The sequence below is a fragment of the Myxine glutinosa genome, chromosome 1, assembly GCF_964187855.1.
Source record: "Myxine glutinosa chromosome 1, kmMyxGlut1.1, whole genome shotgun sequence".
NCBI classification, from domain to species: Eukaryota; Metazoa; Chordata; class Myxini; order Myxiniformes; family Myxinidae; genus Myxine; species Myxine glutinosa.
Genome location: NC_136261.1, coordinates 17054831 through 17067615, shown reverse-complemented (window position 1 = coordinate 17067615; position 12785 = coordinate 17054831). Strand labels below are relative to the sequence as shown.

The 12785-nt window shown below is 40.9% G+C and overlaps 1 protein-coding gene across 1 annotated transcript; it reads left to right on the top strand.

Annotated features, from left to right (window-relative positions):
* Positions 1–544: 544 nt before the first annotated feature.
* LOC137438188 (uncharacterized) lies at positions 545–12088 on the top strand. The gene is made up of 3 exons (XM_078778598.1): positions 545–778; positions 7691–7781; positions 9393–12088. The coding sequence occupies exons 1-3, from the start codon at positions 545–547 to the stop codon at positions 12086–12088; spliced, it is 3021 nt and encodes a 1006-aa protein (XP_078634724.1).
* The last annotated feature ends 697 nt before the right edge of the window (positions 12089–12785 follow it).

The window sequence follows — 12785 nt, the reverse complement described above, 5'->3', positions numbered from 1 at the left end:
AGTATGGAACTACCCAGACTCTTCCGAGAGCTGGCCGTCTGAACAAATTGAGCAACCTGGCAAGAAGGACCTTGGTCAGGGAGGTGACAAAGAACCCACTTGCCACTCTGACAGAACTACAGAACTCCTTGACTGAGATGGGAGAACCTGATGGAGGGACAAGTCTCTGCAGCACCTCACAAATCTAGGCTTTATGGGAGAGTGGCCAGACAGAAGCCACTCCTGAGAAAAAAGCACATGACAACATGCTTGATGACTACTGCTTTACTTCCCGCACAAATCATTTCCGTACTTTTTATGGTCCTTGAAGGATGAAAAAGGCACGTGAAAGACTCAAAGCATGAGGCAAAATATTCTGTGATCTGATGAGATGAAAATTTAACACGTACCTGAATGCAAAGCGCTATGTCTGACAGAAACCGAGGACAGCTCATCACCCATCTAACACCATATCCCTACCATGAAGCATGGTGGTGGCAGCGTCAGGTTATGGGGATGCTTTTCAGCAGCAGGGATTGGGAAACTTGTAAGGATAGAGGGAACAATGAATGGAGCCAAGTACAGGCTTGAGAAATTTTTTGACGAGAACCTGCTTCAGAGTGCAAAAAACCTTATACTGCAGCGAAGATTTATGTACCAACAGGAAAATGACCCCAAGCATGCAGACAAAGCAACACTGGAATGGCTTAAGTACAAGAACCTGAAAGTCCTTGAGTGGCCCAACCAAAGCCCAGACTTGAATCCTATTGATAATCTGAAGAAAGACTTGAAGATTGCTGTTTTTTGTGGAGAGATCGCCAAGTGGTTAAAGCATTCGAGCAAGCACTCCATTCAAAACCCTTAAGGAACAGCTGGCTTGGCTGGTCAAACACACACAGACTGGTCAAACAAATGGACCATGTCTTTCAATCCTGACAAATCTCACTATTACCATGTCTCTCCGAAAACACCGACTGGACAACCCTCCCATCTACTTTCTGAACAATCCTCTCCAAGAAGTTCTGTCACTCAAGCTTTTGGGTCTCACTATCTGCCATGATCTTTCCTGGGAAAAACACATTTCAAAGTTGGCCACCTAAGCCAGTCGCCGACTGGGCATCCTGCATCGTGCGAAGTCTTTCCTTGGCACACCTGAGCTCCTCACCACATACAAGGCTTTCACCCGCAGCTCAATGGATTACTGCTCTCCCCTCTGGGCTGGTGCTCCTGCCTCACACCCAGCTTGTCTTCACGCTGTTGAAACCAACGTTTTAAGAATCATTGGAATCTCCCGCGATGAAGCTATCTCCGAGGGCCTTTCACTCACTCACCGCAGGCAGGTAGGTGGTCTTTCTGTCTTCTACCAACTCCTATCTGGCCTCGCTTCCCCAGCCCTATCTGTGCTCTGTCCCACAAATATTCCTACAGGTCGCACAAGATCTGCCAGTAACCCTCTTCTGATGAAATTGCCAAAATCAAGACTCTCTGCTCACCTTCACTCCTTCATTCTTCTTTCCTCCCACCTCCGGAACAACCTCCCTCACTCTCTTCAATCCCACTCCTCCCTCCAGGTCTTTAAAAAAAAGCTTCTCACCACCATCTCTTGTCTTCCCCCATCCAAAACCTTGATCTCTTCTATCCCCGTTAATTCACCCCAGATCCACTTTTCTTTTTTGAAATCCCAAATTCTTTCTTTTCTGCAAGTTCGAGCAGTGTCCATGTGTTTTATACCTTTCCCACCCCCCCCCCCCCCACCGCCTTCCCATGCCTCCTCCCCCCAAGCCCTCTCCCTCCCCCGGATCTTCTGTTGTCCCTGTTCTCTGTGTGCTTCCCTCTCTCTACCCATCTTGTCTCCCTCTCCCTTTATTGTATGTTTTGTGTCAGTTTGTTTTTTTGTGATTGATGTTCGCTTTTTCAGGAGCATCGATCTTTTATACAAAAAAAATATATATATATTTTCTTCTATATATATATATATATTTTTTTTTCTTCTATATATAAAACACCTCACAGCCACCAAAAAAAATATATATTTTCTTCTATATATATACTAGCTTGGCTCGCCCTCACTGCGCTCGCCTCACCAAGCGTCGATACTGAGGAACGGGCTTATTTTAGCTGAGGCTAATGACTGTACCTGAGTTGCTGTGCTGTCATGATTTTCACCAATCATAATACAAACAATTACTTTGCACAAATGTATTTGTTGTTTGTGATATTACATTTTTATAGGCAATTTAGGTTGAAGATTTAGGTTGAATGTTTTTTTTTCAAGAAAGAACCCCTCAGCACATACATAGGGGAGGAGTAGGTGCAGACTGGAAGTTTGGGACGATGACACCTCACCACCACGTAATTCAAAACACCTCACCACCAAGTAATTCAAAACACCGCACCACCACGTAATTCAAAACACCTCACCACCACGTAATTCAAAATACCTCACCACCAAGTAATTCAAAACACCTCACCACCATAAAACACGTAATAAAAACACCTCACCACCAGGAAATTAAAAACACCTCACCACCACGAAATTGAAAACACCTCACAGCCATCAAGCACGTAATAAAAACACCTCACCACAACGAAATTAAAAACACCTCACAGCCATAAAACACGTAATAAAAACACCTCACCACAACGTAATTAAAAACACCTCACAGCCATAAAACACGTAATAAAAACACCTCACAGCCATAAAACACGTAATAAAAACACCTCACAGCCATAAAACACGTAATAAAAACACCTCACCACAACGTAATTAAAAACACCTCACAGCCATAAAACACGTAATAAAAACACCTCACCACAACGTAATTAAAAACACCTCACAGCCATAAAACACGTAATAAAAACACCTCACAGCCATAAAACACGTAATAAAAACACCTCACAGCCATAAAACACGTAATAAAAACACCTCACCACCACGAAAATAAAAACACCTCACAGCCATAAAACACGGAATAAAAACACCTCACAGCCATAAAACACGTAATAAAAACACCTCACAGCCATAAAACACGTAATAAAAATACCTCACCACCACAAAATTAAAAACACCTCACAGCCATAAAACACGTAATAAAAACACCTCACCACCACGAAAATAAAAACACCTCACAGCCATAAAACATGTAATAAAAACACCTCACAGCCATAAAACACGTAATAAAAACACCTCACAGCCATTAAACACGTAATAAAAACGCCTCACCACCACAAAATTAAAAACACCTCACAGCCATAAAACACGGAATAAAAACACCTCACAGTCATAAAACACGTAATAAAAACACCTCACAGCCACGAAATTAAAAACACCTCACCACCACATCATTTAAAAACACCTCACCACCAAGTAATTCAAAACACCTCACCACCACATAATTCAAAACACCTCATCACCAACTAATTCTAAACACACCACCACATAATTCAAAATACCTCACCACCACGTGATTCAAAACCACCACAACGTTTTTAAAAACACTTCACAACCACGGAAACAAAAGTTTGAGGAAGTCGTTAAGTGACAACACAGACACTGCCCAGATGTCGACATCTATCTATAATTCCAGTAATCTCTGTGTGTATGTATGTATGTATGTATGTATGTATGTCTGTATGTCTGTGACCGCTGTTTCTCGACAACCACGGGTCCGATATACTTTAAACTTGCCAGATATATTGCTGGGGACCCGAGGATGTGCCTTTTCAAGGTTTCATATTAATCGGACAAGTAGTTACCGAGCTATGTCCAAAAAACGATTCAACCAATCAGAGAGCAGCGAGCTATCACGTGTGCCGAACGTGCCGAACAGACTCTGCCTCGGACGGCACATTTGAGAGCGTATTCATTTATTTCACGTTGGCAAACTATGTTGGCGTTAAACTATGTTTTAAAACTAATTAAAACTAATTTGCGATTCTTTCGCTTTCCTGCGCGTTTGTGCACGCTATGGCGATTTCTTTACCAAACTCCGCAAGCCGTTCGCTTTGGACCAAACCATTTCATGTAAATAGAGGGGGGGGATTGTCACCGTACTCGCAAGCCGTTCGCTTTGGACCAAACCATTTCATGTAAATAGAGGGGGGGGATTGTCACCGTACTCGCAAGCCGTTCGATTTGGACCAAACCATTTCATGTAAATAGAGGGGGGGGATATAATTTTAGATATATATATAGTACGGGCATGCCCTAGTATAGATAAATGACTGTACCCGAGTTGCCGTTTTGTCATGGTTTAAATTAAACCAATCATAATTCAAACAATTATTTTGCACAAATGTATTTGTAATATACGTGATATCACATTTTATAAACAATTGAAGTAGAAAAAAAAAATTCCCAAAAAAATTGCATTTTTTTTTTTTAATACCCTGAGGACATACCGAGGGGAGAGATATGTGCATACCAGAAGTTTGGTACGATAGCGTCGATACTGAGGAACGGGCTTATTTTACCTGAGGCTAATGACTACCTGAGTTGCTGTGTTGTCATGATTTTCACCAATCATAATACAAACAATTACTTTGCACAAATGTATTTGTTGTGTTTGTGACGTTACATTTTTATAGGCAATTTAGGTTGAAGATTTAGGTTGAATGTTTTTTTTTTCAAGAAAGAACCCCTCAGCACATACATAGGGGAGGGATAGGTGCAGACTGGAAGTTTGGGACGATGACACCTCACCACCACGTAATTCAAAACACCTCACCACCAAGTAATTCAAAACACCGCAGCACCACGTAATTCAAAACACCTCACCACCACGTAATTCAAAATACCTCACCACCAAGTAATTCAAAACACCTCACCACCATAAAACACGTAATAAAAACACCTCACCACCACGAAATTAAAAACACCTCACCACCACGAAATTGAAAACACCTCACAGCCATCAAGCACGTAATAAAAACACCTCACAACCATAAAACACGTAATAAAAATACCTCACAGCCATAAAACACATAATAAAAACACCTCACAGCCATAAAACACGTAATAAAAACACCTCACAGCCATAAAACACGTGATAAAAACACCTCACCACCACAAAATTAAAAACACCTCACAGCCATAAAACACGTAATAAAAACACCTCACAGCCATAAAACATGTAATAAAAACACCTCACCACCACGTCATTTAAAAACACCTCACCACCAAGTAATTCAAAACACCTCACCACCACATAATTCAAAACACCTCATCACCAACTAATTCAAAACACCTCACCACCACCTAATTAAAAACACCTCACCACCACGTAATTATAAATACCTCACCACCACGTAATTCAAAATACCTCACCACCATGTGATTTAAAAACACCTCACCACCATGGCATATTAAAACACCTCACCACCACGTCATTTAAAAACACCTCACCACCACATAATTCAAAATACCTCACCACCACGTGATTCAAAACCACCACAACGTTATTAAAAACACTTCACAACCACGGAAACAAAACTTTGAGGGAGTCGTTAAGTGACAACACAGACACTGCTCAGATGTGTCGATATATAGATAAATGACTGTACCCGAGTTGCCGTTTTGTCATGGTTTACACCAATCATAATTCAAACAATTATTTTGCACAAATGTATTTGTAATATACGTGATATCACATTTTATAAACAAATGAAGTTGGAAAAAAAAATATTCCCCCAAAAAAAAAATATTTGGAATTAAAAAATATATATATATATATATACAGACTATATATATATACAGACTTGGCATTTAATATGGAATTGTTTTTTTGTGGGGATGAACTTACTTTTCAAGATGACTTAGAACCAAAAGTTCATTGGACTTATGTTGAAATTATTCTAGATTTTGTTAATGTGACCTTTAAAAGAAACAAAAACCACATTTGACATTTCGAAACAAATAAATTGATCCTTGAAAGTGATGTAAACTGATATCGAACTCAGTTCACGGACAGTACTGTGTTAAACTTCTGTACGTTTTCCAGAAGTATCTCTTTATTTTGCACATTAGCCAAATTTTTTTTCAACAAAAAGAAAAGCTAAATTACGAATGGGATTACGGACAGTAAAATTACAGTTCAGTACTTCGTGTAACCCCCACAAGCATTCAGGAGAGCATGTACACGTCGAGGCATGCTGTTCACGAGATTTGCCAAGGTTTGGACAGGAATCGCTTGCCATGCAGTGACAATAGTCTGCTGCAATTCACGCACAGAGGTAGGCTGCTGGTCCAAGTTGTCGATTTGACGCGTTAATTCTGCCCACAAGTTCTCTATCGGATTCATATCCGGGGACATGGCAGGCCACTCCATATGCTCTACACCACGGTCAGCAAGAAAGTGTTGGATCATGCGAGCACGATGAGGCCGTGCATTGTCATCTTGGAAGACAAAGTTTCCTCGAAAGGCTGCACGAGCAAATGGAAGCAATGTTTCTTCCAGAATGACCCTGTACTTGAACTGGTTCAGGTTTCCATTCAGAACAACCAGGTCAGTTTTGCCCCCTGCATGAAAAGCAGCCCAAACGGTCACCCCACCACCTCCAGCTTGGACTCTTGGCACTATACAATCTTCGTTGTGGGCTTCATGCACTTGTCTGCACACTCGGACGCGGCCATCTTGACGATAGACCAGAAATCTAGACTCATCACTGAAGGTCACATGATTCCAGTGTCCTGGCTGCCATTCACGGTACTCTCTGGCCCACTGCAATCGGCGCTGGCTGTGTTGTCTGGTCAGGCGTGGCTTTCTCAGGGGATGCCTGGCACGATAGCCTGCTTGAACCAGTCATTGGTTGACTAGCCTTCTGGATACAGGCACATTTGTCAGTTGCTGCCGCTCAGCCCTAAGCCGATTAGCTGACTCGGTACGGCCATTGCAGACTAACCGGTGCAGCTGGCGATCATCTCTCCTTGTGGTTCTGCGTGGACGTCCTGGCCTCGGTATTGGAGTAGGGACACCCCTCTGAGCATTTCGTTTCAGGATCTTTGACACCTGACCTTGAGTGATGCCATACTGCCGAGCAATTGCACGCTGTTTCATGCCAGAATTTCGTAAAGCCACCACTCCATGACAAACAGCATTGTCAAGTTGACGGACCATCTCCAGAGGAAGCGGCAATAACTTTTGGAGACGTGCAGCAGTTGTTTTCCACTAATGCAGAACGCAACAACCCTTATATACCCGATTGTGAAGCCAATCGTCAAATGTACCTGTCCTTACATTTTGTCACGCCACCTGTGATATAATCCTGTTATTGACTTCTTGCTGTGAAAGACAATCTCTGACATGGTTCTTTCAACAAAGACATCACCGAAGGGTAAAAGAAACTCACCAGATTAATATACTGAGTTCAGAATGTAAACCCAAGTCAAGAAAAAAAAAAAATTCCATATTAAATGCCAAGTCTTTGTATATATATATATATATATATATATATATATATATATATATATATATATATATATATATATATATATATATATATATGTATATATATATATATGTATATATATATATATATATATGTATATATGTATATATATATATATATATATATGTATATATATATATATATATATATATATATATATATATATATATATTTATATATATATATATATATATATACACACACAAATAATTGAATTGCCTCACCAATAAGGTGCTGGGGAATCCAGTTGTTTTGAGGTCGAAAGGTCAAAGGTGAAAGTCACAAAATTGTTGATATCCATGTGATTGACTTGGAGTTCAAGAAGGATTTACATATTGGGTCATTGAAACCTATTGGTATTGATGTCTAAAGGGTAAGGTCGCATAAAATCGTCAATTTTTTTTTTTTTGCTGTTTTTGTCATGTTTGGCATACGTAAGAGGAAGTCCGAATACAAAGCGAATGTGGACGGTCTTCACATCATCAGATGCTTTCTAGTTACCTCCGCCACCATAGGTGGATGGAAGTTATGTTTTCGCCCCTGTCTGTTTGTCCGTTTGTTTGTTTGTTTGTGAACAAGATATCTCAAAAAGTTGTGGACGTATTCGGACGAAATTTGGTAGAGATGTAGCGTATGTCACAAGGCCAAAATTATTAGATTTTGGTGAAGATCCGGATTCGGATCCGGCTACTAGAATTTTTTCAGTGATTCTTCACCTTTGGGAGATAGGGCCAATAACGATACACAGCAGGATATCTCAAAAAGCTGTGGACGGATTTGGGCGAAACCTCGTGGACCGGTTAGGTGTCTGACAAGGACGATTCAATTCGATTTTGGTGAAGATCTGAATATTGATGTGGATATGAGAATTATTTAATTTTTAAGTGATTCTTCGCCATTGGGAGATAGTGCCAAAAACTATACATTGCGGGATATCTCAAAAAGTTATGGATGGATTTGGACGAAACTTGGTGCACCGGTTGTGTGCGTGGCAAGGAAAAATCGATTTGATTTTGGTGAAGATCTGATATGGATTCAGATATGAGAATTATTTAATTTTTTAAGTTATTCTTCACCATTGAGTGATATGGTCAACCAGGCGGAGGTCTCCTCTCTACTGAGTGCCGTTCTAGTTTCCTTTTAGAATGATGTTTTTCTTTCATTGCAACAAACTTCCATATTTATGGAACTAGGCCATGCCCGTACTATATATATATCTAAAATTATATCCCCCCCCTCTATTTACATGAAATGGTTTGGTCCAAAGCGAACGGCTTGCGAGTACGGTGACAATCCCCCCCCTCTATTTACATGAAATGGTTTGGTCCAAAGCGAACGGCTTGCGAGTACGGTGACAATCCCCCCCCCCCCCTCTATTTACATGAAATGGTTTGGTCCAAAGCGAACGGCTTGCGGAGTTTGGTAAAGAAATCGCCATAGCGTGCACAAACGCGCAGGAAAGCGAAAGAATCGCAAATTAGTTTTAATTAGTTTTAAAACATAGTTTAACGCCAACATAGTTTGCCAACGTGAAATAAATGAATACGCTCTCAAATGTGCCGTCCGAGGCAGAGTCTGTTCGGCACGTTCGGCACACGTGATAGCTCGCTGCTCTCTGATTGGTTGAATCGTTTTTTGGACATAGCTCGGTAACTACTTGTCCGATGAATATGAAACCTTGAAAAGGCACATCCTCGGGTCCCCAGCAATATACCTGGCAAGTTTAAAGTATATCGGACCCGTGGTTGTCGAGAAACAGCGGTCACAGACATACAGACATACATACATACATACATACATACATACACACAGAGATTACTGGAATTATAGATAGATAATCAGTACATTATATTTATGTACATTTTTGAGATAGACTTTAACTGTCCACATTGTATTTACAAGGATTCTTTTTCAAGCAAATTAAATCCATGTCTGTGATTTGTTTCTGCCCCCCAACCCCTTCTCAGGCAGTCAAACTGAGCATACTCAGAAGAATTCGGACATAAATGTTCCAGGCTGCTTTCCTCATGTCCAAGTCAGACTTCACACAGAAAAGCAAGAACAGCAACCATGGAACAAGAAACCTAAACACAACTTTGAAAGAACTGATTGTGTTCATTTGTTGAGGAATCATGGAGAAAAATCTGTTGTTGCGAAAAGGTTATCCCATACATCAAAGTTTTTGCAAGGAGAGCTGAAAGGATACATCGTGGGAAAACTCTACAAGTGCAAATTTTGCAACAAATCATTTTCAAAATCAAGTCATTTCAAAAGCCACATGTTTTATCACACAGGAGAAAAGACGCACAAGTGTTCAGTTTGCAACAAGACATTCACACGGAGACACAATTTCCAATCTCATCTTAGAATCCATACAGGAGAGAGGCCTTACAAGTGCACGATCTGTAGCAAGACATTCACACGGAGACCCAATTTCCAATCTCATCTTCGAATTCATACAGGAGAGAGGCCTTACAAGTGCACAATCTGTAACAAGACATTCACGTGGTCAGGCAATTTGCATTCTCATCTTCAAGTTCATACAGGAAAGAGGCCTTACAAGTGCACAATCTGTAACAAGACATTCACACGTTCAGGCAGTTTGCAGTCTCATCTTAAAATTCATACAGGAGGGAGGCCTTACAAGTGCACAATCTGTTCCAAAACATTCGCGTGGTCAGGCAATTTGCATTCTCATCTTAAAATTCATACAGGAAAGAGGCCTTACAAGTGCACAATCTGTAACAAGACATTCACGCGTTCAGGCAGTTTGCAGTCTCATCTTAAAATTCATACAGGAGAGGGGCTTTACAAGTGCACAATCTGTAACAAGACATTCACGCAGTCAGGACATTTGCAAACTCATCTTATAATTCATACAGGAGAGGGGCTTTTCAAGTGCACAATCTGTAACAAGGCATTCATGCATTCAGGCAAATTTCAAACTCATCTTAGAATTCATACAGGAGAGAGGCCTTGCAAGTGCCCAATCTGTAACAAGACATTCACACATTCAGGCAGTTTGCAGTCTCATCTTAAAATTCATACAGGAGAGAGGCCTCACAAGTGCACAATCTGTAACAAGACATTCACGCAGTCAGGCAATTTGCACACTCATCTTAGAATTCATACAGGAGAGAGGCCTTACAAGTGCACAATCTGCAACAAGACATTCACACATTCAGGCAGTTTGCAGTCTCATCTTAAAATTCATACAGGAGAGAGGCCTTACAAGTGCACAATCTGCAACAAGACCTACATGCAGTCAGGCAATTTGCAATATCATCTTAGAATTCATAGAGGAGAGAGGCCTTACAAGTGCACAACCTGTAACAAGACGTTCACGCTGTCAGGCAATTTGCGCACTCATCTTAGAATTCATACAGGAGAGAGGCCTCACAAGTGCACAATCTGTAACAAGACATTCACACATTCAGGCAGTTTGCAGTCTCATCTTAAAATTCATACAGGAGAGAAACCTTACAAGTGCACAATCTGCAACAAGACATACATGCAGTCAGGACATTTGCATTCTCATCTTAAAATTCATACAGGAGAGAGGCCTCACAAGTGCACAATCTGTAACAAGACATTCACGCAGTCAGGCAATTTGCACATTCATCTTAGAATTCATACTGGAGAGAGGCCTTACAAGTGCACAACCTGTAACAAGACATTCATGCGAGGAGACAAATTGCATTGTCATCTTAGAATTCACACAGGAGAGAGGCCTCACAAGTGCACAATCTGTCACAAGACATTCACACAGTCAGGCAATTTGCAGTCTCATCTTAAAATTCATACAGGAGAGAGGCTTTACAAGTGCACAATCTGTAACAAGACATACACGCAGTCAGGAAGTTTGCAATCTCATCTTAAAATTCATAGAGGAGAGAGGCCTTACAAGTGCACAATCTGTAACAAGACATTCACGTGGTCAGGCAGTTTGCAATCTCATCTTAAAATTCATACAGGAGAGAGGCCTCACAAGTGCACAATCTGTAGCAAGGCATTCACACGAGGAGACAAATTGCATTGTCATCTTAGAATTCACACAGGAGAGAGGCCTCACAAGTGCACAATCTGTAACAAGACATACACGCAGTCAGGCAGTTTGCAAACTCATCTTAAAATTCATACAGGAGAGAGGCCTTACAATTGCACAGTCTGTGACAAGACATTCACACATTCAGGCAATTTACAGTCTCATCTTAGAATTCATACAGGAGAGAGTCCTTACAAGTGCACAATTTGTCACAAGACATTCACGCTGTCAGGCAGTTTGCAATCTCATCTTAAATTTCATACTGGAGAGGGGCTTTACAAGTGCACAATCTGCAACAAGACATACACGCAGTCAGGACATTTTCATTATCATCTTAAAATTCATTCAGGAGAACGGCCTTACAAGTGCTCAATCTGCAACAAGACATTCATGCAGTCAAGGGATTTGTATTCTCATCTTCGAATTCATACAGGAGAGAGGCCTTACAAGTGCACAATCTGCAACAAAACATTCACGCAGTCGGGCAGTTTGCAATCTCATCTTCGAATTCATACAGGAGAGAGGCCTTACAAGTGCACAATCTGCAACAAAACATTCACGCAGTCAGGCAGTTTGCATTGTCATCTGAGATCTCACACAGAAGAGATTTGCCAATAACTTTGAACTAAATGCTGTTGAAACCAATAAAATGCTCAAATACCAGGATCTCAAAAATTAGGTCAATCGCTCTTGGAAATTGAAATTGAAATCTTGGAAAACCGGTGTGTACCCCGGTTTAGAATAGGTACACCGTATCCCTGCGTGTCGTAAGAGGCGACTCAAAGGGTTGGCGTCAGGAAGGGCATCCGGCCATTAAAACATTGCCTCAAAAATAGAACCATGACAATTTGGAGAAGATTGTCATGGGGACCGCAAGGCTAACCCCCGCTCTTGCAGGGAAAATGGCCTTAAAATGCCTGTTGTTGTTTGTTGTTGCTCTTGGAAATTGAAGAAAGTTGAAATTGTACCAGTGATAGTTTGAGCAACAGGGATGATCAAGATAACCCTTACTGAGTAATTAATAAACATTCTGGGGAATATCACCACAAATGAGCTGCAGGTGGAGCCTGTCAGTGGTTCAGTGAGGATGCTAAAAACACCCCTTGGAACAAAGCTACAGGTATGAGAATGAGGTTTCTAAATCTGTTTGATTAATTATGATCCTTTCCCAAAGAAGGAGGTGGAGATTTTGAGTTCTGGGAGAACTTTCTTCCACCTCCTGGAACCCACCTACGGAGATAACAACCAACAAGATATTCACATTCTCACAATAGAAAACAAAGAATTACAACTTAGCAGAGGACTCGTATACAAA